The following is a 25,188-nucleotide window of genomic DNA, read 5'->3' on the forward strand; positions in this document are numbered from 1 at the left end:
TTTGCTGCTTTTACAATGTCACAATGAACATATATATTTTGCCATAGTCTTAATATTTTTATCACTTTCAAATTCATATGTTAAAGTCTAATGCCCAGTGTAATATTGTTAATAGGTGAGGACTTTGGGAGATGATTAGGTTATGAGGGCAGACCCCTTTGAATGAGGTTAGTGCCCTATACGAGACTGAAGAGAGCCTGTTTTCCTCTTCCACTATGTGAGAAGATGGAGAGAAAGCATTATCTTGAAGCAGAAAATGAGCCACTGCCATACACTATTTGTGGGCATCTGGATCTTAGATTTCCTGCCTCCAGTACCTTAATACATTTATTGTTTATAAATTATCCAGTCTAAGGCATTTTGTTAGAACAGCTTGAAAAGGCAGAGATAATTCATATCTCTTTGTTATACTTATATGAGACTTACCTGAGTAAGAACATTAAAACTATTTTAGATATAGCTAAATTGGTTTCCAAAATTACTTTCCCAAATAGCACACTGGAGCTCTCGTTTCTCTATATTCTTACCAATACTGGTTTATTTTCATTAATCTTTTAGGTTGAAATGTATCTTAGTTTTAATTTTCAGTTGGTTACATATAAGTGGTATTTTTACATATAAGTCCGGTTTTTCCTAGAGGTTTTTTTCTTTTTATTATTCTTCTGGTGACAGTAGTGCCAACCTCAGAATTGTTGTGCTGGTTAAATCCATGTAAAGTCAAAAAGTCAGGGTTTGGTACACAGTAGATGTTTATCAAGTGCCAGCTGGAAAACCTATCTATCAAGCCTGACTCACTTTATTTCAGAGGATTAAAGATACTGAAATTATATTTTAGCTTCATTGATGGGAAATCTAAATCTCAGAAAATGATGCAGGTGGGAGGAAGATGCTCCCTGGACTCACATTATTTATTACATTGTATAAAACTGTGTATTTACTATCTTTTCTCTAGACTGAGAAGTACTTGAATTTATGGATCATGTTTTATGACTTACTTGTTTTACATTTCTTTTTTTCCCTTGAAATAATGATTTTATTTAATGGAAGTCATTTCATCCATGGGGAACTAGTACAATCTAAATCTACCCACAGCTCAATCAAGTCTGAGGCTGATGACATCCAATCTCTTAAAAAATAATCTGCCATTTTCCTCTGTAGTTTTAAATTCACGGAGTTCATGTCTCATGTCCCAGAAGGAAGAAATTACAACCTTGTTAACCACAACTGAGCACATTTAGTTACCTAATTAACAAATTAATCTGAGCTACTAACAGTAAAACTTTCAACAATTTAGTGTAAAACAGACAAGAGCTTCACAATAAGCTTTAAATTTTCTCCAAAATTGATTTTAGAATAAAAATATTAAAATATTTCTTAAATGTTTAAAAGTCACATTTAGCAGTGAATCTACTTTACTAACCCAGGGCATATGTTTCTATAATAAAAAATACAATGGAAATTTGGCACACTGAGCCTTTTTAAAAATTGATTTTATTGGTACATTTTAGATATACATAATGATAACATTCATCATATGGAATTTGACCTGTACATGATATATCTTGATTCTTCTTTTCCTGTTCCCCTATAGTCTTTTCAACTCTTCTCCCCCTCCTTATTTACAAAAGCTTTGTTTCCATTTTTTCCTTCTATTCTCTTTTTTTCTTTTTTCCCTTCCTTCTTTCCCCCTCCCCTCTGCCTAGTTTCCCTTCCCGTTTGAACACTGACCCTTTTGGATTTTCTTTTCCTGTGCATTTCAGATGACTCACCTAAGCATTTTCTAAACGTAGGTACCACATTTTATATTATTTATTTAAATGTGATAAAATGTACCCCATTAGGTACACTAGTTCATCACAAAACCTCCCTTTGGGCTGATTTTTAGTAATAAAAAATTACTTGACAACATAAGTTCTCTATAAAGCTAGGATAATATTATTCAGTGTTTTTTTTTTTACTGTTAAGTTTCATAAATGATATTTTACAGTTCTAATAACTACTCCAGAATCTAGCAAATAGTAAGCAATCATGTTTGTTAAATATAGTACTTGGATGAATATACAAATGAATGAAACAACAATTCTATTCTCAGAACCTAGGGCATATGGATAGATAAAGCAAGCTTTTTTCTATCTACTAAATGAACAAGATGGGGTCAGCAGCACTAGACAGAGCCAAGGCACATCAGAATTTGACAGCACTGGACACTCAAAATTAAACTACTATAGTACTGGTTCCATATGTGACCCCAAGAAACTTTTCCAGCATTGAGCTGAAAAGACTAGCTTTTTAAGAGCTAACATACTTACCAGCTTCTTCTCTTCTTCTGGTCTCTGACTTGTTTATTCTAGGCCTATGCACACGTAGACCCATGGATGTACACATTTTCCATTTTAAATAAAGGCTAGGAAGGGAAGTTTAAACAGTAAGGCACGTGTATATTTGTAATCCTTGTTATCCAAAACTCCATGTGTTTGGATATTTTATGTTTAACAAGACACACAGATATCCTATAAACAACCTCTGTATAAGATAACCATTTTCATAGGCACTGAGTTAAATATAAACAAGTGTGAAAATCCCACACAATGAATAGATTACTAAAATGAAAACTCTAAAGTTCATAATTTCAATTTCAGAAGATGTTTTTCCCATAGCTCCAGTATAAGTAAATGTATACAAATTTACAAAATAATCTTCCAGGAAGCAGTGGAAAATTGTTCACAGAAGGCTGCTCTGCCTTCTCTAGCCAGTTGAACAAGTAAATAGTTAACATTCATCAGTAATCCAAACTACCTAAATTATAAACATGTTGTTTACTTCCATAATACCTGTGAGTGCTGGATAGAGACTGCAGCAAAGGGTCAGCAGGGTAGCAATAATTTCCTATTGATTCTAGGGACATCTACAAGTCCTAAGAGTAAAGATATATGACCAAAGTATTGTCCCCAGGTTTCTCAACAGATAAAACTTTATAACCAACAAGGTGATAAGTGGAAATGGCCAACTTATATAGAGGTGAGAGATGACCGGTGCAGTTGGGTCTGGGGATAGGGGCACAGAGTATTCTTAGTTTTAGAAAGGAACAGACACACACACACACACACACACACACACACACTGCCCATACAAATTCATTTTCATATTTCTTTTCTGTATTAAAAGAGCTCAAAGCAGCTCACAAATGGTGAGGGTCTTCCTCTGGTAATCTGCTTAATAGACAAAAGAAACTAGCAACATTGATCTAGTTTTGAACTTCATTTTCTTTATATTTTCAAACTCTAAGTTGTCCTAAATTCAGCCTGTAGATAAATCTTTTTGCTTTTTACATAGGAGCAAGTTCTAATAAAAGATAAACATATTTTCTCCTTTGTTACTTGAGAAACAGTACACACATATGTTGCAGTTCATCCTTATCCACATTCCTTAGGTTCCTGCCTCTCTTTTCACGTGCAGGAAGTAGATCTGATTTTGTGAGACCCATCTCTCCGGAGGAATACCTTCAGGCTGGCTATAAAAGTAAGGAAGATAAACCTCATGACACTGATTTTAAATTAGAGAACTGTTTCTACCCTCTTTGATGGAGCAAATATAGTCTCAGATTTATAACTGTCCCTTTAAAAGAAGATACGCTTTTATATTCTTATAACTCAAATTGCTGAAGACCAGCTAGGATTAGTGGTCAGATGAAAAGACAATGTCTCATTGACACAGCACTGTTTGAACTCCACAAATATTCCACTGCATAGAATTTAAAGTATTTATTTTCAAACAGTTTGCAAAAATATAAAAACAGGACGAAAAAAATATTGGATTAAGCACTATTGAGATTTTGCTTATAAGGAATCCTAACCTTTTATGATTATGTAGGAATGTATTTTACTATTTCCTATTGAATGTAAGCACTAGAAGAGGGAGAATCTAGATTTTTTTATTCACCAAAACATCATGGACAATAGCTGGCCCCATAGCTAGATTACAATAATTATTAATTGAATGTAAAAACAATGAATTACTTACATAAACATAAATAATTTATAGGAAGGCAAAGAGAGCTTATATACATTCCTTTCTTTGTAAAGATCATTCTTCTACCAGTAGATTTTTGGAATTCAATCTTTAGCTTTAAAAGATGTGTACCACATAATTCTTTAAAAATGACTACACCTTAAAGAATATATGCTACATTCATGGTCATAACATGAAATTATTTTTAAAAGGAGCATTTGTCCTACTAAACACTGAAGGTCCCAGGGAAGTATGAGAGTAAGATATTTATATTCACTACACAGTGAGATATGAACATAAGTGACATGAATTAAAGCTCAAGAAAAGCCTTTATAAAATTTATAAGCTATAGTATGCTAAACTATGGCATATATAATACTTTTTGATAGCCATTTCTGTTTAATATTAGGAAATGTCTTTGTCAGAGATATTCCATACTCACCCAAATATTCCATGTGCTCCCTGAGAGTTCCTTGGCAGTAAAGTTGAAGCCGGGTACTGTAACGAGTTCTGGTCAATGGACTATGAGGGGGAGTGAGGCCAAGGCTGTTGGAAATGGCTGTGCCTCCTGCATTTATTTCTTATCTTATTTCAGGACTCACACTTCAGATGGCAGAGCTACCAGCTGAAACAGAGCTGCTAATCTGCATCTGACTGTGTAGCCTCAATGTGTCAACCCTGAGGGCCTTTGTCACATTAAGATTATTAATTCTCATGATTAGCACATATTCCTTATTTCAAGTACAGAACTTAAAAAGCTATATATCTTGGGAATGAATGGACTGCAAGGAAAGCATTTCATATTTCATAACTGAAATACCCAAACTATTATCTTTTGTTTTCCTTTCTCAAGTTTTGATAAGTTATGAATTCATTACTCACTTAATAAACATTTTGTGCTCGCTTCGGCAGAACATATACTTAATAAACATTTTATTGAGAACTTACTGTATGTTAAACACTGTGTCAGATGTTTGAGATACAAGGATAAGCAAGGCAAATTCAATTTATCTTACAATTTGAAGGTGAAACAGACATTGAACATATGATCACATGAATCAGTAGCTATTAAAAATATAGGATGCTATGAAAGAGTACACTAGGAAAATCTAATTGAATTGACAACTCAGAAATGGCTTTTGTTGAAATGTCATTTAAACTTAAATAATCCAGGCAGAGAAAGAAGAATGGACAGAGGTCTTGTAGTGGAAAAAATTTTTACCTGGTGAAAAAGAAAGCTGTGACTGGAAAGCTTGATCTTATGATATGCTAGACAAGGAGGTGAAAAACTATGGCCTTTATGCCAAATCTTTCCTGCTCTTTGTGTTTGTAAATAAAATTTTTTTGGGACACAATTATGCTTGATCTGCTTATGATATGTGTAGTTTGTGTTACACCAGTAGGTCTAAGTAGCTGCCACAGAGACTGGATCAAGTTTTAAGTATTTACTATCTGGCTTTACAGAAAGTTTTCAGACCCCTGGATGAGATCAATCAGTACCTTATAAGGAATATTAAGGACTGGAGATTTAATCTTCTGTGCAAAGGAAAGGCATTAAAGGACTTTTAACAGCAAAGTGAGTGGCATGAACAGATGTGGTTTTTAAGAAGACTACTCTGGCTCAGTGGAGATGAACTGAAGAGAGTAAGTATGGAGAGGCCAGTTAAGACAGTGCTTGGGTAGTTACAGTGGCACTGAAGAGGAGTGAGTTCAACATCTATTTTGGAAGTGAAATCAGTATGATGTAGTTACATAATGATCATTGAAGTGGAGAAGCAGAGACCAAAGAAGATTCCTGCTTTTTTCCTGAAAGAACAAGGAGACTGGTAGTTCCATTTTCAGAAACAGAGAAGACTAGAGGAAAAACAAGCTCAGAACTGTGAAGGTAGGCAATTGAGCCAGTGCAGAACATGCTGAGTTTCCTAAAAACCAAAAAGCAAACAAACAAAAACAAAAAAAAAGTAAAACAACCCTCAAACGGTATTTCTGATTTCCAGAGAAGGCATACTTTTTCCTCTACTTTCTTTTCATTAATTCATTTAAAAATTCCATAGAATCTGCCTATTTAAAGAAAAGGCCATTTTTAATGGGACTGCTTATATTTCAGGATCTGTTTGAGAGCAGTTTCTTCTTTGGCTAACACCTCCCAAGTTTTCTGAAAACATCTATTTATCCTGGGATACAAGGAGATTTTCAGCCTGTTGCAGCTTTTATTTGCACTGCCAAAAGGAAAACGAAAGGATTTCAATGGTTCTTTAATTGTGCCTTACTCAGGTCCCTAGAGCAGAGCATTTGTCCTAACTCACATTTGGTTTTCCAGTCTCTCTCTGCAGCTCTCCCTTCACAATGTGTAAAAAGCCCTGGTTTTCTATGATGACAGTCCATTAAAATGCGCCACTTGCCCAATACTCACCAGCAATCTGTAGCCACCCCTTATTATACATCATATTCTAGTCTACTCAGCATTGTGCCCTATATGGAATTTTGTGTGCTGAGTGGTATTATGATTGGACTATTTTCCTGAATTGGGCAAGGTTTTCCCCTTGAGCCAGCATACTGGTTTGGCTCTAAGGATATCACTTTATCAGTGAAATTGCATAACTGAGTTCAGCTTTAGATTGGTAACTTGTTCAAAAGGAGTCTGAGAATGGATGAAATATATCCCTGGACTGAGGATTTGACCTAAAGCTTTGCTCCAGTTAATTTGATTCATAAAAGAGATGTTTTTGGCTTGACATTATAAAATGTTGAACTTAAAAAACTCAGACTAGTCAAATGGTTAAGTTTTTATTTATGATAGTGTAAAAATATTCCTATCCCTTTTTGTAGAGGAAATCCACAGGATTACTGTGGCCATTCTCATCTTTCCCAATAAGATAAATGGAATTACCCTTCCTGTTATATTTTGACAGAAAAAATGATTGGAGTTGGATATTTGGCAAAATTTCTCAAATCAAAGGGACTATCGTCTTTATGATATTGCTACCTACTCCTGAGAAAACCACTACTGTGAATATAGTAGAACAAACAGAATTTTACTTTTAATAAAAGAGTAAATTAAGTTCAAATGAGCCTTTCTTGACCCTATTAAATAAAATAAGGATATATATCAATAGCAACAAAGAATTCATTAAGTGTGTTTATAATAGAAATCTATTTCAATGAGGAACTCTATATTTTAAATTCAAGGATGCTTCATTCTTACAACATGAATTTGGAATATTTTATACTGAAGAATTCCCCTAGTCCCACAGGTCAGTTATAAATATTAATAGAATTTCAATATTCTTTTCAGATTCTAATGTTTAATAATTATTCACATTTTTTCAGAGAATTCAATGTCCAATATGTACAAGTGGATTCTTCTCATTTTATAAATGGCCACCTATGTGAAGTCTGTGGAGGCAATGGTTATTAAAAATAGCAAGGTTCACATATGTTCTTAGAGGGCATATCAAAACCACCTCAATTCACTTAATAATAAGAAGTTGCTGGTAATAAACCAAAGGGCTTATTAGGGTGAATTGACTCAATAATGTCACATCTGGGGAAAAAAAGAAAGAAAATTTAAAGAAAGGACTGGTGATTCTGGACAGAGTTAAAAATGCTTACTGATATGAAAAATTTATTAAATGCAATAAAGTGATTTCCTGTGGTGAGATTTTGCAGTCAGACTTTGAAACCTGCTCTTGAATTAGTCTTAGTCCTTTGAGCTGCTAACAACTTACTTCATACTCTTCTCAGATATTTTGTACCATAATTTTTGAAAAAGTCCTTATTCAAAAAGTGACATGCTATTCCATAAAAATAAAGAACAATAACTAACTTAAAGTCTGAGTTTTATATTTTATTTAGGTAATGAAATATTGTTTAGTCACTCTAATGTGTAAGTGGTATTATTAAAAAAAAATTCTATTTAACCGTATACACAGTACTGGTACTTTCATTTTTTCTTTCTCAAAATGAAAAAGTTTATATGATTGATAGGCTGAATTCATAGAATAACTTGTATATGACAGCCTTTACAAAGGCAGCATTTATTACATACATAAGATGTGCCAGACATAGTATCTAGAGCTTGGGTTATACTATTTCACTCAACCCTGTAACTTTACTGGGAGACATTACACTTACAGTGCAGGTAAGTGAAGTTCAGAGAGGTTAAGAAACTCACTTATGGTTTCAGAGCTATTAGTTGAGTCCCATGAAGTTGCTGGCATTGGACCATTTTTAATCTACAAAGATAACAGCAATATTGTATGATTCAACCTAATTTTACGCACTGAGGTACAGTTTGAAACTACATCTGTGTGATCCCAAAGTCTTCTGTGCTACACTGCCTAATATTGGTTATTTTTTATTACTCATAATTTATACAATAAAGGACTCATCACTCACCAAGCTTGGGCTACAGTAAAGTCATCATTTACAACATGATTTCTATGTAAGATATCACTTTAATATTATTCTGATATTTAAAAAGAGCTGCTGAACTGCAGCAGAGAAATGGCATGTATTTTCTAAGTTAAATATCTCAGCTAGAGCACAATTGTTCTTCAGCTACATATTAAAAAGAAATATTGTTCACAAAAAGAACAGTGGGATTTTTTTAAGTGCAACCTTGGAAATTACGGTCTGTATTATAGGGCATCATTCAAAGCAGATGTGTATTCCCTAGAGACCACTGTTACTGAGAACACTTGTTCATCTTTGGGAAGAGGGCTCAATATGACTGCTAGGTCTCACTGGTAACACTACATAGTCAAGCATCCTAATGTTTTCACCACAGCACAAACCATCCAGAGAGAGACTTCGCATTATTCTAATTGCCAAGAACTCGCATATGTTCTTCAACAGTTTCCAGATTTAGCATAAATAGAGAGCTCATTCATTTTGCATGATTTAAACGGTATCAGTAACAGAAATGTAGATTGTTATAGGGATAAACAATTTTCTATCTAGCTATTACTTTTTCTTACCAGTGCTGAGCATTAATTTTCAGTGTTATTTCAGGGCCAGGGAAAGGCCATAAAACTAGCTCAGCAAATACGGTGTTTATTAAGCACCAAAGAAACACTCCTATTACAAAGTGTATGTCTATCTCTTACTTTTTGTTTGGTACTGGGGAATCGAACTCCAGACCTTGAGCTTTTGAGGCAGGTGGCAGAACCACTGTGCTAAATTCCCAGCCCTTATCTCTTGCTTTTTAAAACCTTGATCAAGATAAGAAGGATCCACAGGTGCACAGCATGTGTCATGGGGAACTGCATGTATTCCTATTAAAGGAGAGAAGTAATTTTGGAGAAAGCATCAAGCTTTGCAGCCAGTTTATATCAATTCTTTAGCCCTTGAGACATTTAGATTGAGCTGAGAAGGAATCCTTGATAGGATGGAAAGTGTTCTGAGGGAGCTTCAGGTACAGGAATAATCTTATCCCTCTAGGATAGTGTTGTCATGGTCACAAATAAAAATGGACCACAGTGAAGACTTGCCAAGCTCAAGAATCCAGCTCAATTCTTTACTGTTTCTCTGGACCAGAGACTCAAGCTGTCTGAGTTTTATGCAGTTTTAGGACACTGTTCTCAACTTATGAAGGTTTTGAGATGCATCCAGAATGATGAAAACCAGGAACTTGTCTGGGAAGCAGAGCAGCATGCATTATTTTTGTTCTAGCTTACAATTTCAAGTGTTGACAGCTCTGCTTCAGACCACAGTAAAGACTTAACTTCAAGATCCTTCAAAACAGCTCAATCCCATAGAGACAGCCTTTTTTTCAGTTTCTGTCTCTTAAGAAATTGACATGGTTGCAGGCGTTATGGAAAGAGCAAGTTGAGCTTTCTGTATCTGAGGTCCAGAAGGACGTGTTTTCTGTCTTAATTCAAAATAAGGTTCTTAAATAGATGTGAGGATTGCCATTTATTCAGTCAATACTAAATTTCTGCAAACGAACTAACATAAAGAAATCATTATATTCCTATCTAATTTTATCCTAGATATTTCAAAAAGTGCCTAGGTTATGTTAATTTGCAAATAACACCCCCCCCCAATAAAAAGCAACCATGGAGATAAAGCAATTGCTCATACCAGGGCCATGCTGAGGTTGTAGTGAGTTGTGGGAGGGTCAAAAAGTAAACTCTACAGCAAACAGCTTACAAACCTACATGTTAACCTCATAGGTCAAACCAGAGCCTCTCACAATCTAGTTTTCTTCTTCTTTCCCCTTCTTTGTCCCTTCCTCTCTCCAGGGCTTCAAGATGTCTCAAATGTTCTCAGGCAGAGCTGCAGAGCTCTTGTTTCTCTCATTCCCAAACAGTAATATAATCTTCCAAGGTCCTCAGTAGATAAAAGAACCATCTAGTTTAAAGTACAATAACTATAAATAGTATAAATTAGCTGATATTATGTTCAATACAGCAGTTCCTTCATCATGGTATAGTTGCACACCTATTCCTTTACCTTTGTTAGTGCCTGGAGAGACTGTGGCAATTTCCACCAGGGTGCCTTGCTGATTTCTTCCTCTGCTTTTACAGTCAATGTCCTTACCCCTTTACAAAGCCTACAGGGAATAGAGTTACTTCTTGCAGTTTTCTTTCTAAACTGGCAGCAGTTTTCTGTTTTTCTCATCTATAATACTTGTAAATTTCAGGTTTGTATGTTTATTCATCACACAAAAAAATGATCTGATTCTCTTTCCTACCTCTTCCTTCACAAAAGTAAATAGAAGCCATACTAAGTCATCAATGTATCTGGCATTTATGTTCAGGACCAATTCTTGGCCAACCTGAAGGTATTTTGTAAATTTCAGCCTGATAGCTCTACGTTTAGGCCAATACCACACATGAAAATATCATCCTGAGAGGGCAGGGCAGGCAAAACATAAAGATGGGAGGTTGACCCAAAAAGAGACCTACAGCATTTAGCACCCAGGCTTCACTTAGTGCAGATGCTGCATAAATCTGTAATTTTGAATTGTTTATAGCTATAGAAATATCCCAGACAGTTGCAGACCCCAGGCTTTCTTTACCTGTTTGTTCGCTGCTTCTTGGATATTTCATGACTTACATACATTGTACTTTTTGGCAACCCTAAGAGAAAGTTAAATCTGTCATATTAAATTTTTTGATTTATTCATGGATTTGGATGTGCAATTTTTCATCTTCACCTAAATGAAGGAGATTATTAGGTTCATATTGACAAGAAGTCTTAAGTATTGTTTTAAAAGCCCACAATACTGTCAAAGGCAATGTGCCCCTTCCTGGTTTCAATCACAGATGTGAGTTAACACTCTGTAGATCAGTGCATTGCTTTAGGCTTGTGAAAACCCTCACTGGACTGCGTATCACTAGTCGAACAGAGCTTCATATATCTGTGCATTTCCTTCAGGATTTCTCATTTGAACAGACCTCACAAACCTCTGTTTTGTGATGCAGGGACAACAGAGTCCCTAGTGCTTACTTAGCACAATGCCTGGCACACAGAAGGCGTTCAAAACGTATTTATACATATTTGTTCAACTGAAGAAATCAAGAACGGAAAACATACAAATCAAATACCTGGGAATTCAATTTTGGTGAAAGAAATTGCCATAGGATGGACATACACACACACACACACACACACACAAATACACAGACTTCCAGTAATATACTCTTTAAGATATTTTAAAGTCTATTTTTGATGATATATTTAGCTCATTTTCTGCTTTCTTTCAATCCTTGACATTGATTTTTCATAGTAAGTTGCTTGGCAAGTGGGCGGACGAGAATTATCTTAGATGTGAATCTTTTCCATTGAGGAGAGCTTAACAGGGAAACCAGAGGCTGAAAGGGGTCTATTGTTTGCTTTTACTTTGTGTGCAAATGTCCTCCTTATAAAATGTGCTGAGTTATTTCATTCTCTAATGAAAGGCTATTCTTGTTATTTTTTTGGTACCGGGAATCGAACTCGGGTCCTTGCGCTTGCGCAGCAGGGGGCAAAACCACTGAGCTAAATCCCCGGCCCTGGACCTTTTAATTGAAGTTATTTTCTTTTTTCTTTTCCCTGTCCCTTTCCCTTCTTTTGTTCTATGTATAAAATTTTACTTCTCAGGATTGCATTTTCTGAACGTTCAAGTACCTTCACATTTATTCAAACACTAAAGCAGACTGTTTTGTGTTGTCAAATCCCATGACTAATTAGAATAATTATGAACTCACTAAGTGATCACAAGGTGACTGGCTTTAAGGTCTCAGATCCATTCCAATTATTTACAGGATTTCATATTATGTCTTTGTCTTTTATAAAAGTTAATGTAGTAAATATTGTATGGAATAAGATTTCTGCATCTTTTGCCAAAACATCATTTTACACATTGCAGTATGTTAGAGTTTGTTATTGAAGGACCCTAACAATAAAATCTTTGTAAGGATAAATTCCCATTGATAAAAAATTTGTTCATTTGCTTATCTTCTTTTTAATAAGTTGGATTTTTTTCTTTGATCAGATATTGAAAACTTTGTAATTATAGTCATTTAAAATCACGTTTCTAGAGTCACAGGCTGTATTAATCTCTTCAGATTGCTACCTACTGGCTATTTTATTGATCATTAACACTCTGCAGATGGCGAACAGGGAAGAATGCTAAAATTCCGATCAATCATTTTCAGGGTCATTTATATGCTTTATTTAGTCAAGCTGCCCAGACTCCAATCTATATTGATAACAGGACTGCATTAATCTAACTTAGACTTTATATTTATGCCTTTGCTTTAGAGAACATAATATCTAAATTAAAGACTGGAGAGATGCTGAATCACCCTGCTGCAGACAGGCAGGTCTGCCCACGCCCTATCGAGGTCCTGAGTCACACAGAACACGCCGAATCAGCCCACTGCAGACAGGCAGGTCTGGACATGCCCTAACAACATCCCGAATCTCGCGGAAGACGCCGAATCACTTCGCTGCAGACAGGCAGCCACCTGGTTCCACACTACAAAGACGCAGAGGACACCAGACCACCAGACCAAGGTACTGAGTCCCGCTGCTCCCGGCCCAGAGGTAGGGGCTTCTGAGCCGCCGTCCCACTGCTCCTGGTCCAGAGGAAGGGGCTTCCTGGCTACCATCCCTCCTGCTGCTCCCAGTCCACAGGAAAGGGCTTTTGGGTCACCATCCCTACTGCTGCTCCTGGCCCCTGTCCCCTCTCTCCCAGCTCAGAAGAGGTAATCCGTGCAGGTGCCAACAGCCCCCCACCACAGTCAAAATGAGAAAACACATAAATAAGTCCCCAAATCAGACTTCCAGATCACCTACAGCAACCCCAAAGGGAAATGAGATGGAACACTCTGATACTCAACCACCTGGACCCACTGAACTGGCAACAAAAGGGGATCTGGAAAAAATGAAATCAGAAATAATTTCTCAGACAACAGGAGAAATTGTGCCCTTAGTGCAAGACATGATTAATAAATCTAGAGAGGAGCTCAGGAACATGATGGAATCCCAACATAAGAAACAAATGGAATCCATAAAACAGATGCAAACAGATTTCCAGGACATGATAAACTCCACTGAAAGTCTGCACAGCAGAATGAGCCAATGTGAGGACAGAATTTCAGATATAGAAGATAAGATTGCAATTACTGACCAGGAAAAGAAAAATTGCTTCAGAATTCTAAGGGAACATGAGAAATCAATCCAGCAGCTGCTAAATGATGCAAAAAAGAATAACATAAGACTGATTGGGCTCAATGAAGAAACAGGAGAGAGTGCAGATGACATAAAAAATCTCTTCACAGAAATAATGGCAGAAAACTTCCCAAGCAGGGGAAAAGAGCTTGACATATAGATAACTGAGGCATATAGGACTCCAAATAGCCTTGATCAAAAATAATCTACACATAGGCATATAATTGTTAAGATTCCAGAAACACAACAGAAGAACAAAGTTCTACAAGCAGTCAGAGAAAAGAAACAAATGACATACAAGGGAAAGCCCATCAGAATCACAGCAGACTTCTCAACACAAACCATCAAGGCAAGAAGAGCTTGGAGTGACATATTCCAAGTCCTAAACGAAAACAGCCTCCAACCCAGATTGATGTACCCTGCAAAACTATCTTTCAAAATTGATGGAGAAATAAGATACTTTCACGACAAAGAGCACCTTAGGAACTTCGTGAATATCAAACCAGCACTACAAAGAATTTTACACAATAGCCTAGGAACAGACATTGAGGATCACAACCCCAGGAAGCAAAGCAGAATGAACCCATCTGGCATGACAAGAAATTAAATGTAAATGGGGAGAATCCAACAAAAAGAAAAAGTCATGGCAATGACAAGTCAGTACGTTTCAGTTATAACCATCAATGTTAATGGTCTCAATTCACCAATCAAAAGAAATAGACTGGCAGAATGGGTCAAGAAGCAAAAATCCAACAAAATGATGCATATAAGCAACTCACTTAATTCAAAAGGAAACTCATAGACTGAAAGTTAAAGGGTGGAAAACAATACTCCATGTGACAGGAACCCGAAAAAAAGCAGGAGTAGCTATCCTCTTTGCAGATCAAGTAGATTTCAAACCAACACTGATTAAGAGAGATGAAGAAGGACACTACATCCTTGTAAAGGGAACAATCCAACAGGAAGAGATGACAATCATAAATATCTATGCACCAAACACTAGTCCACCCAACTATATAAAACAAATACTAACGGACATGAAAAGCCATATATGCACTCATACAATAGTAGTGGGGGACCTCAACACCCCACTGTCACAAATAGATAGATCAACTAGACTAAAAATAAGTAATGAAATACTAGAACTCAATTGAACTCTTGAACAAATGAACTTAACAGATGTTTACAGAGTCTTCCACCCCACAAAATCAGAATACACATTCTTCTCAGCTGCACATGGGTCATTCTCCAAAATAGACCACATACTCACACATAGAACATGTTTAAGTAAGTGCAAAGGAATTGAAGTTATCCCCTGTATATTATCAGACCATAGTGCGATGAAAGTGGAGATCCATAGCAAAAGAAACTCAAAAACTTTCATAAACATGTGGAAATTGAACAACACACTTCTGAATAATCAATGGGTCACAGAGGAAATTAAAGAAGAAATCAGACAGTTCCTTCAATTAAATGACAATGACAATACAACATATCGGAATCTATGGAACACAATGAAAGCAGTCTTATGAGGGAAATTCATAGCAGTGAATACGCATATTAGGAATACAGAATGAGCCCAATTAAACAACCTGATGCTGAACCTCAAGCTTCTAGAAAAAGAAGAGCAGGACAAACCCAAAGCTCATACAAGGGAGGAAATTATAAAGATCAGAGGAGAAATCAATGCAATGGAGACTAAGAGAATGATACAAAAAATCAATGAAGCCAAGAGTTGGTTCTTTGAAAGAATCAACAAAATTGGCAAACCCTTAGCCAGCCTTATCAGAAAAAGGAAAGAAAAGGCCCAAATCCATGCAATTAGGAATGAAAAGGGTGAAACTACAACAGACCCAGCAGAAATACAGAGGATCATCAATACCTACTTCCAGAACCTATACGCCAATAAGATGGACAACACAGAAGAAATGGACAGATTCCTAGATACATATGAATTACCAAAGTTGAACAAAGAAGACCTAAAAATTCTGAACAACCCAATATCAACCAATGAAATTGAAAACGTAATTAAAAACTTATCAACTAAGAAAAGCCTGGGCCCTGATGGCTTCACTGCTGAATTCTACAAGACATTTAGAGAGGAACTACTGCCGCTACTGTTTAAACTCTTCAATGAAGTTGAAAGGGAAGCAGTACTCCCAAATTCATTCCTGGAAGAAAGCATCACCTTGATCCCCAAAGCAGAGAAAGAACCAACTGAAAAAGGGAGCTATAGGCCAATCTCACTAATGAACATAGATGCAAAAATCCTTAATAAGATACTGGAAAACAGAATGCAGAAGATCATCAAGAAGATCATACATCCTGATCAAGTGGGATTCATCCCAGGGATGCAGGGATGGTTCAATATACATAAATCAATCAATGTAGTACACTATATCAATAGAGCCAAGGACAAAAACCATGTGATTATCTCCATTGACGCAGAAAAAGCATTTGACAAAATCCAACATGCATTTATGATAAAAATCCTACAAAAATTGGAATAGATGGTCTCTACCTCAAACTGATAGAAGCCATCTATATTAAACCAACAGCCAATATCATACTAAATGGTCAAAAACTGAAATCCTTCACACTCAAATCAGGAACAAGACAAGGATGTCCACTATCACCACTCTTGTTCAATATAGTTCTGGAAACATTAGCCACAGCAATTAGGCAAGAGAAAGAAATAAAAGGAATAAAGATAGGAAATGAAGAAGTCAAATTGTCATTATTTGCAGATGACATGATACTGTATATAGAGGACCCCAAGAACTCCACCAAAAGTCTTCTAGACTTAATAACCAAATTCAGTCAAGTAGCTGGTTACAAGGTCAACACACAAAACTCAATAGCTTTCCTCTACACCAATGACAGACTCACTGAGAGAGAAATAGGGCAAATAATTCCTTTCATAGTAGCATCCAAAAAACTGAAATACCTAGGAATCATCCTAATGAAAGAAATCAAAGACCTCTTCTCTGAAAACTATGGGACTCTGAAAAGAGAGATTGAAGATGATATCAGAAAATGGACAGACATCCTCTGCTCCTGGGTAGGAAGGATTAATATAGTGAAAATGGCCATACTTCCAAAACTGCTATGTACATTTAATGCAATTCCAATTGAGATCCCAGCAGCATACTTCATAGACCTCAAGAAAACAATAAAAAAATTCATTTGGAACAAGAAGAGACCCAGAAAAGCAAAAGCAATTCTAGGTAACAGAGACATGGCAGGGGGTATCACAATCTCCAACCTGCAACTATACTACAAAGCTACTGTGATAAAAACACCATGGTACTGGCAAAGAAATAGACTTGAGGACCAGTGGAACAGATTAGAAGATGCAGAAACAACACCAGACACACTCAGCCATCTCATCTTCAATAAAGGAGCCAAACACCCTCACTGGAGGAAAGATAGCCTCTTTTATAAATGGTGCTGGAAACATTGGGTTTCAACTTGCCAAAGATTAAAACTAGACCTATATCTCTCACCATGCACTAAACTAAAATCAAAATGGATTAGAGATGTAAATATTAAAATAGAAACTCTGAACCAGTTGGAACAGAGGCTAGGTAGAACCTTTGAAGACATCGATGTAGGAAAAGATTTTATGAGCAAAACCTCAGTTGCCTGTGAACTAGCACAAGCAATCAACAAGTGGGATCTCTTATTAAAAGGCTTCTGCACAGCAGGAGAAACCACCAGCAGTGTGAAGAGACAACCCACAATGTGGGAAAAAAATCTTCATCTGCTCTTCCTCAGACAAAGGTCTACTATCTCAAATCTATAAAGAACTTAAAAAGATCAGACCTCCCAAATTTAAAGACCCTATCCAAAAATGGGCATCTGAAATGAACAGACATTTCTCAGACAAAGAAGTAGAAATAGCAAATAAATACATGAAAAAATGTTCAACATCACTGGTCATTCGAGAGATGCAAATGAAAACAACGCTGAGATTCCACTTCACTCCAGAAAGAATGGCTGCTATCATGAAATCAACCAATAACAAATGCTGGTGGGGCTGTGGAGAAAGAGAAACCCCGCTCTAATGCTGATGGGAGCGTAGACTGGTGCAAGCACTGTGGAAATCAGTACGGAGATACCTCAAAGAACTAGGACTGGAAGTCCCATTTGACCCAGCTATTCCCCTGCTGGGTATCTTCCCCAAAGAATTAAAAGAATCATACCATAGTGATATACGTGCGCCCATGTTCATAGCAGCACAGTTTGTAATAGCTAAAACTTGGAAACAGCCCCAATGTCCATCAACTGGAGACTAGATAAAGAAAATGCATTTGTTTTATAAAATGGAGTACTACTCGGCCATAAAAAATGAGAAATTAGAGACATTTATAGCTAAGTGGATGCACATTGAGGTGATACTCTTAAGTGAAATAAATAGGACACACATGTATAAATACCAAGTAGTTTCTCTGATGTGAGAAACTGAAAGTGTAAATAAGGACTAAATGTATAATAGGTAATGTGAAATAGGAAGAAAAGGGGCAAAGGGGAAGGAAGTGGGAGGGCAAGGGGAAAGGATAGAAGGGAATGGGATTAATATGAGAAAATGGAAAAATAGGAACAAAATCTTTGTAAATAGAGAGGACTGGAGGGGTTGAAAGGAGGGCTGGGCAAAGGTGAAAAATAAGAACCAAGAGAGACTATGTAAAGGTGCAAATTTCCAATGATGAATGTCATATTGTATACCTAAAATGTACCATTGATTAGAATGAATAACCAATAATGCAAAATAGGAAGAAAAGGTCCAAAGGGGTAGGGGTAGTGGGAGGGGCAGGGGAAAGGAAAGAAAGGAAAGGAAAAATGATGAGAAATGGAGAAAATGGAAATAAAGTCTTTGTAAACAGGGAAGAGTGGAGGGGGTGAAGGGAGGGCTAGGCATGGGGAAAAAATAAGAACCAAGATGCATTATATAAAGGTACAATTCCCAATGAGAAATGTAATTGTGTTGTATACCTACAATGTACCAATAAAAGAATTTAATAAAAATAAAGACTAGAATGATTAATTATAATATTAGGTACCACAGATGCAGGTTTATTTGCTAAGTGTCATGTTATTATGGTTTAGTTCTAAAATGTTCCCCCACCATTCTCATGTTCAAAGGTGGGACTTTCAGAAGTTGAATGAGTCATAGAGATTCTAAATTCATCAGTGGATTAATCCATAGATGGGATCATAATTTGATGGAACTGGTGAGAGGTAATGGAAAATATGGAGGTAGGACCTAGTTGAAGAGTGGGTCAGGGGTGTGACCTTGGAGACCATATGTGGTCCTTGCCTCCTTTCTCTCTGTCTTTCTGTCTCTGCTTATTCGCTGCCATGAAGTGAGCAGCTTTCTTCTGCCACGTCCTTCTGGCATGATGTTTCTGCCTCATCACATGCCTAAAAGCAACAGAACCAAGCAATCATTGACTAATACCTCTAAAACTTTGCACTAAAGTTTGCTCCTTTAAGTCATGTATGTCACATTTTTGTCGCAGCAATTGGAAGGTGATAAACACACATGCAAAACTATTTATACATTCAGATTATTTCTTATTCAGTAACTTTGGAGTTATTTTCCTCATTGTATTGAGGAGGACACAGATAGTTTAAGTGATGTATTGAATATTATACAGCTAGTAAGTGGTGGAACTGAGTTGAATCTGGGTGGTTTGATTCTTGGCTAGTCTGACTCCAAATTTAAAATCTTGGGGTATCTTAGAGATCTTGGTAGGTAAATTACGCTAGCAGCTTTACTCTTTATATCCTCTGCATGACAGACATGGCTAATTTTTGACAGAATCCTTTTCTGCTGAGTCTAAACCCAGCCTTGAAATAATTATGTTTCTGCCATAGGTAGTGACTACCTGTTTCACTTATATTTACACTTATATTTGAAACTTATTTATCGCCCTCCATGTCTAATCTGTTCCATTTACATAGGATGTTTGTTGACTATTATAGCAAAGACTGGGTAGATGTTCACTAAATCTGACTTTTCTTCTTGTCACATGCCTTAGGAAGATTATAGGCCCAGATTCCCTTCTAAACTGGTGTGCACACATAACTGATTATGTTTTGATCAATGAAATGTGAGCACACCTGTTATACATAGTACCTAGATTTTACCTCCCATATGGTCTCTTCTCTTTTGTCTTTTCAATGTACTGATTTGATACCTCTGGGCACAGTGCGGCTAAAGATACAGGACCCTGGGGCCTTGAATAACCTCATTTTTCCTAATGCTTTTTAAGAGTTTTTAAATTGGCACATTGTAGATGCACATTTTATACTATACAGTGATAATCTGATACATGTATACAATGTGTAAGGATAAAATCAGGGTGATTAGTATTCCATTTTCTTAAATGACTACTTCTTTAAAAAACCTGAAAACTGAATACTTCTTTAAATAAAGCTACCTATCAATCATAAGTATCTGTTTGGACTTAACAAATAAATTTGTTATATTCAGGCCATTAAAGTTTTGGATATGTTTATTACAAAAAACTAGCCTAACACAAGGCTCATACAAAAAGCAGATCACCAGCACTTTTCGGAGCCAAAATCTGAATATAGGTCTTTAAAGTCCAAATTCTTACCACTGTGCTAATCGTACTGACAATTTAAAAAATTATCCATGTGTCTTAGCCAGTTTCCTGGCATTGTAACAAAGCTCTGAGATAATCAACTTATAAATATAAAAGATTTATTTTGGCTCACAGGTTTGCAGGTTCATGTTTGCTTGGTGTCATTGCTTTTGGGCCTGTACTTAGATGGAGCACCATGGCAAGGGGGTGCATACTTTGTGGCTGCTCACTTCATGGCTGGGAAATAAAAAAGAGTGACAGAAAGTGGGAAGTTAAGTCCCACTATCCTCACTGAAGTTCATGTCTCCAACAACCGGATGTCCTCCCTTTAAACCTAATGTCTTAAAGTTTCTACCTCTTAATAGCTCCATACTAAGCCTTACCACATGGGCCTTTGGAGGACATTTGAGATCCAAACTATAGGTCTATGTTAAAATGATAAAGATCATTTTTTAAGCTACAAATCTTAAATTCAAACCCCATAAAATTTGAGTTCATCAGAAACATGTTTTCTTATCTCCAGAAGAGTTTCTATGTATCTTCTTATTTGATGGCTGTACTCGAGAACCAGACCTTCCCATCCCAATTATCTGGTGTATTCTTCCTGCCCACATATGAAGCACAAAACACAACAGGAAGTTAGGATTTCTCAAGCGTGCCCTAGGAAATCACTTTTGAAGGACATTCACAGGTTTGGAGCCCCAGTAAAATGTTTCATGGTCAAGTGGATTTGGGAAATTATAGGGTAAATGAGGTGAAAATGTGTATTTTCTTTAGGAATATCCTTTAATAAGATAATATTTCCCGAAACTCTCCAAAATAGTGAAAGTTTATAGTATAGTAATAGTCAAGTTTATAGCATATTTCAAAGTTATTTGATGACAGAGTTCCTTCCCAAAGAACATCTCAAGGAACTAGTGTTTCATAGAATACTTCTGGAAATGCAAACATGAGGATATTGAGTCATGCCCATGTCTATTTATACTTGAAGTTGGGTCTAGTACATGTTGAAACTTAGTTCCTTTACCTGAGGAAACGTTGGTTCTGGTTGTGAACTCTTGCACAGATTGACTATTATTGACATCTATTATACCTTGAACTTCATCTAGTTTTGACTACTTTATCCTCTGTCTTTCAAGACATATCAACACACTGTTATTTTGTGGCCACAACCCTTCCAGCCTTCCTCCACCTCACTGCTGCCCTACCTGAGAGAAGAGAAATGATCTTCTGCAGTAGAGTGTGTATTACAGTATTAATTCTTGATTCAATTAACAACCTCAAATAAAGGGTAGGTGTGGAGTAATGTTAGTGGCATTAAGAAACATCTCTTACTGGCCTAATTAAATATCTATATTAGTAAAATACAGTGGAGGCACATCATATGGGCATTTACATTATGTGAAGTTAATTTGACATACTTAGTACTCAGAGCCAGATAGAAAAATTTGTTTAAATGAAGGCAGATAGTTTTTTTAATTAAGAAATGTCACAACTAGAGACTTCACATAATTTAAAACTTGCCTAAAAGAAGATTAATTTTCCATACTATTGACAAAAGGAAGCAGGTATTTCTTTCCAGTTGAAGTAGAACCAACATGGGTGAAGAAAAATCATGGTTTCTAATTCACTTGGCTCTACAGCTTTAAAATTATATGATTGTTGATGTAAAAATGTGAAAATTCTATTACTAATATTGTCAATCATATGAGAGTTTCTTAATATTCTTATGTTTCATTTTTTCAAATCTGCACAATTTTATAAATTGTTTCTGTACTATAGTGTGGGTGCTTTCACATACCATCCCACTATATTTGTACTAGAGATTTAGTCTGTTAGGAGATATGAGTGGCATTTCTTTCCTTCCTGTGTGGCGTTCATAGCAGAAAATATCCCTTTGTCCTACAAATGCAAACCAACTATTTAATATAGCCTTACCTAAAGAGACCAAAATCTATTAAATGTTGCAAAAATGGCTTACTGAATTTACTGAAAGTTGTTTTGTCATCCTCTATACCAGTTTTAAGGGACATCAAGAGTAATTTTGAATATATGTAATTCTTCTCTTTACATGCCAACTGTAGAATTTTACCTCCCATAAAAGAGATGATTCTACTTAAAGTTAATGGTCATTACTGACTTCCAATCCAGATTCACCACTTTTTTGTTTCTAACGAAACTATTTCAGTGGTGAACCTATGGCACTCATGTTATTTGTTTTTGTTAACACAAAATATGTAAATGTATGAGTTGTTTTTCTAAAGTACTTAGTATTCAGGTTTAGTTTCAGTATTGGCACTTTGTGATAAATAAGTGGGTTTGAGCTTGCAGTTTGAACATTTGTTTCTAGAAGGTTTGCCATCACTGCCTTATTTTATTCAGGTAGTTATGCTTCACAAGGTTAACAGGAAGACTCTAATACCAGTTCCAGGAGTAAATCTTCATTTCTTATCACAATATTTCCCCCAAATGTTGCCCACCACCAGTGGCTGGTTTTGGATTGTCTGAATAACCAAATTCTGGTCTATGACATACCTTTAAGGTGTTTCTGAAAAGATTTCCTTAGTTCTTAAAAAGGGACAGAGGCAGTGATGGTCTCTCTTATCCCCAAGCATATTTTTTGGAGAAAATACCAGAGACTAGGTGCCTTAAACAGTAACAATTTCTTACAGTTGTGGAACCTGGGAGTCTAAGATCAAAGTGTTGCTTGACCTGGTTGCTGGTGAGGGCTCTTTTCCTAGTATGAAGATGGCTTCCTTCTTGTTCTGTCTTCACATGACTTTTTCTTGGTGTGTGAGAGCTTCGACATGGAGAGAACCTCTCTTTTTCTCTTACTCTCCTTATAAGGTCACTAATCCTATTGAGTTAAGACTTCACTTTTATGACCTTGTATAATCTAAATTACCTCATAAAAGCCCTATCTCCAAATAGAATCACACTCAAATTAGTGCTTCAACCTATAAATTTGGAGAAGATACAATTCAGTCTATAGCAGATAATATAAGAAATGCCCTTCTGTTGTTTATAAACAAGTTTAATTTTTTTTCCATTACATACCCTGACAGATAACCTATGAAGCAATACACAAAGGATAATGTCTAATTCATAGCATATAACTTGAGAAGATCAAAGGCTATTTTCTTCAGAACGAAGCAGCTGTAGAATCAAAAGTGTTTAGTGTATTGCTGTTATAAGGCATTTCATGAACTGCTTATTGTACATATATATGGTATCATGCTAACATAAACAGTTCAGCTCTTAGGGAGTTTTAAGTTATAAAAGAAACATTTTTCTAAGATCATGTGCTGTGATATAAAAACCACACTCCAGTTCAGTTCTATCATTATAAATTTGTCAAGCCAAGAGATGTTAGTTGGTGATTTGATCAAGCAAGACTTCTAACTAATGGCTTGATGAAACCATCACTATGCCATAAAAGACTGTAACAAATTGAAGCAACAATTCTTTTTAAGAGTTTAGTAATTTAAGAATTTAGATCATTATATTTTATTTACAAAAAGCAGCAACTCAGGGATTACAACCATCATACAAATAAAAATGTACTCTCACTTCTTTGTTTTTTGTCTGCACTGTATCCATTACATTTTTTGGCAATTCAAACCTAATTTTTATAACTATCTTCAACAAGGAAGGCGAAGTGCAGATTTCACCACATTCTAGAAAAGTGCTCATGAAATATTTTCCCTGTCATTTTCATTATATTTTATACAGAGTAATTTTACCCTATTTTTCCAGATGAAATGTAAGTAAACAACAAAATTATATTGAAGTGAAACATTTTCATACCATAATAAAATTTAACTCATTTCTAGACATGGAAGTAGATTATCAGCACTTACAAATTTTAAAAGCCCACACCAAATAAACAAAAATTCTACTAAGAAACAGATGATGAAATATACATTTGTATATACATGGATCCATATTAAAGCAATAGAATATGAGTCAGTTTGGAATTTTAAACCTTCTGACACTATTTTCATGAACTCAGTAATACAAATCATGTGGTGAATGATTTTCTGAAAAATCTTCATTGATTTCACCATGTATTTTATGACTGGGGAAATGTGACATTAAATTTTATCCTCTGTGGCTTAGAGTTAAATGTTTGCTCTGTCAGAATGGCAATACTCAATTAAACAGATTTTTTCATGATCTACACCCACTATTGTTACTGTATTTAAGGGAAATAATTGGGGTACTGACCTATATTGCGCTTCTTATTATCTATGGAGACAAAGCGTATGCAGGGATTACTGGTGATGTACTGCCCAGCCCAAGGGACATCAATCTTCGTGCCAGCTTCATAAAAGAGGCCCAGAGCATAGCGAGACGAGTAGCTTACAGACTCCAGTTGCTGTCTTTGGCATTCACTAATTACTGTGGAAGAAAAAATAAAGGGCATCAAACCTGAAAATATCATTTTTCCTTTGAGTACCTCATCTACAAAGCTCCTCTGCTCCCACCAACTCCATCTCACTTACCATGAATTTTTTTTCACTTTTTATCATATTGGTACATTTTAGATATACATAATGATAACATCCAAGATAGGGAATTTGTACCTGTATATGATATAACTTCCTTCTTTTTTTCCCACTCCCCTCCCCTCCCATCAACTCCTCTTTACTTATAAAAGCTTTGTTTCCATTTTTTCCTTCCATTTATTTCTTTTCCTTATCCCTTTTTCTTTTCTCTCTCTCCTTTCCCTTATTCCTCATCTCATTTGGACATTTTCTCCCCATTTCTCAATATCTATTGTACATTTTGGTCCTTATTTATACTTTTGGTTTCTCACATCAGAGAAAGCATATGATATTTGAGCATGTTTGTCTGATTTATTTCACTTAGGAGCATGGTCTCAAGGTGCATCCATTTACTT

At 36.0% G+C, this 25,188-nt stretch overlaps 1 protein-coding gene and 1 long non-coding RNA gene across 4 annotated transcripts in view; one reads left to right on the plus strand and one right to left on the minus strand.

Moving 5' to 3' along the window:
• The window catches only part of Rnls (renalase, FAD dependent amine oxidase), a 325,504-nt gene that overhangs the window by 53,320 nt on the left and 246,996 nt on the right, over positions 1-25,188 (minus strand). For all 3 annotated transcript variants that reach the window (XM_087184867.1, XM_004858346.4, XM_004858347.4), the window contains one exon: positions 24,513-24,686. In XM_087184867.1, coding sequence (XP_087040993.1) covers positions 24,513-24,686 — 174 coding nt within the window. The remainder of the gene's footprint in view (positions 1-24,512; positions 24,687-25,188) is intronic.
• LOC147825642 (uncharacterized) overlaps positions 1-25,188 on the plus strand; it is a 73,944-nt gene that overhangs the window by 37,766 nt on the left and 10,990 nt on the right. The window contains exon 4 of the long non-coding RNA XR_015440358.1: positions 12,760-13,014. This is a non-coding gene — a long non-coding RNA (uncharacterized LOC147825642). The remainder of the gene's footprint in view (positions 1-12,759; positions 13,015-25,188) is intronic.

The sequence above is a fragment of the Heterocephalus glaber genome, unplaced genomic scaffold (assembly GCF_053883595.1).
Source record: "Heterocephalus glaber isolate CG9 unplaced genomic scaffold, H.glaber_assembly_v1.0 deba00001497, whole genome shotgun sequence".
NCBI classification, from domain to species: domain Eukaryota; kingdom Metazoa; phylum Chordata; class Mammalia; order Rodentia; family Bathyergidae; genus Heterocephalus; species Heterocephalus glaber.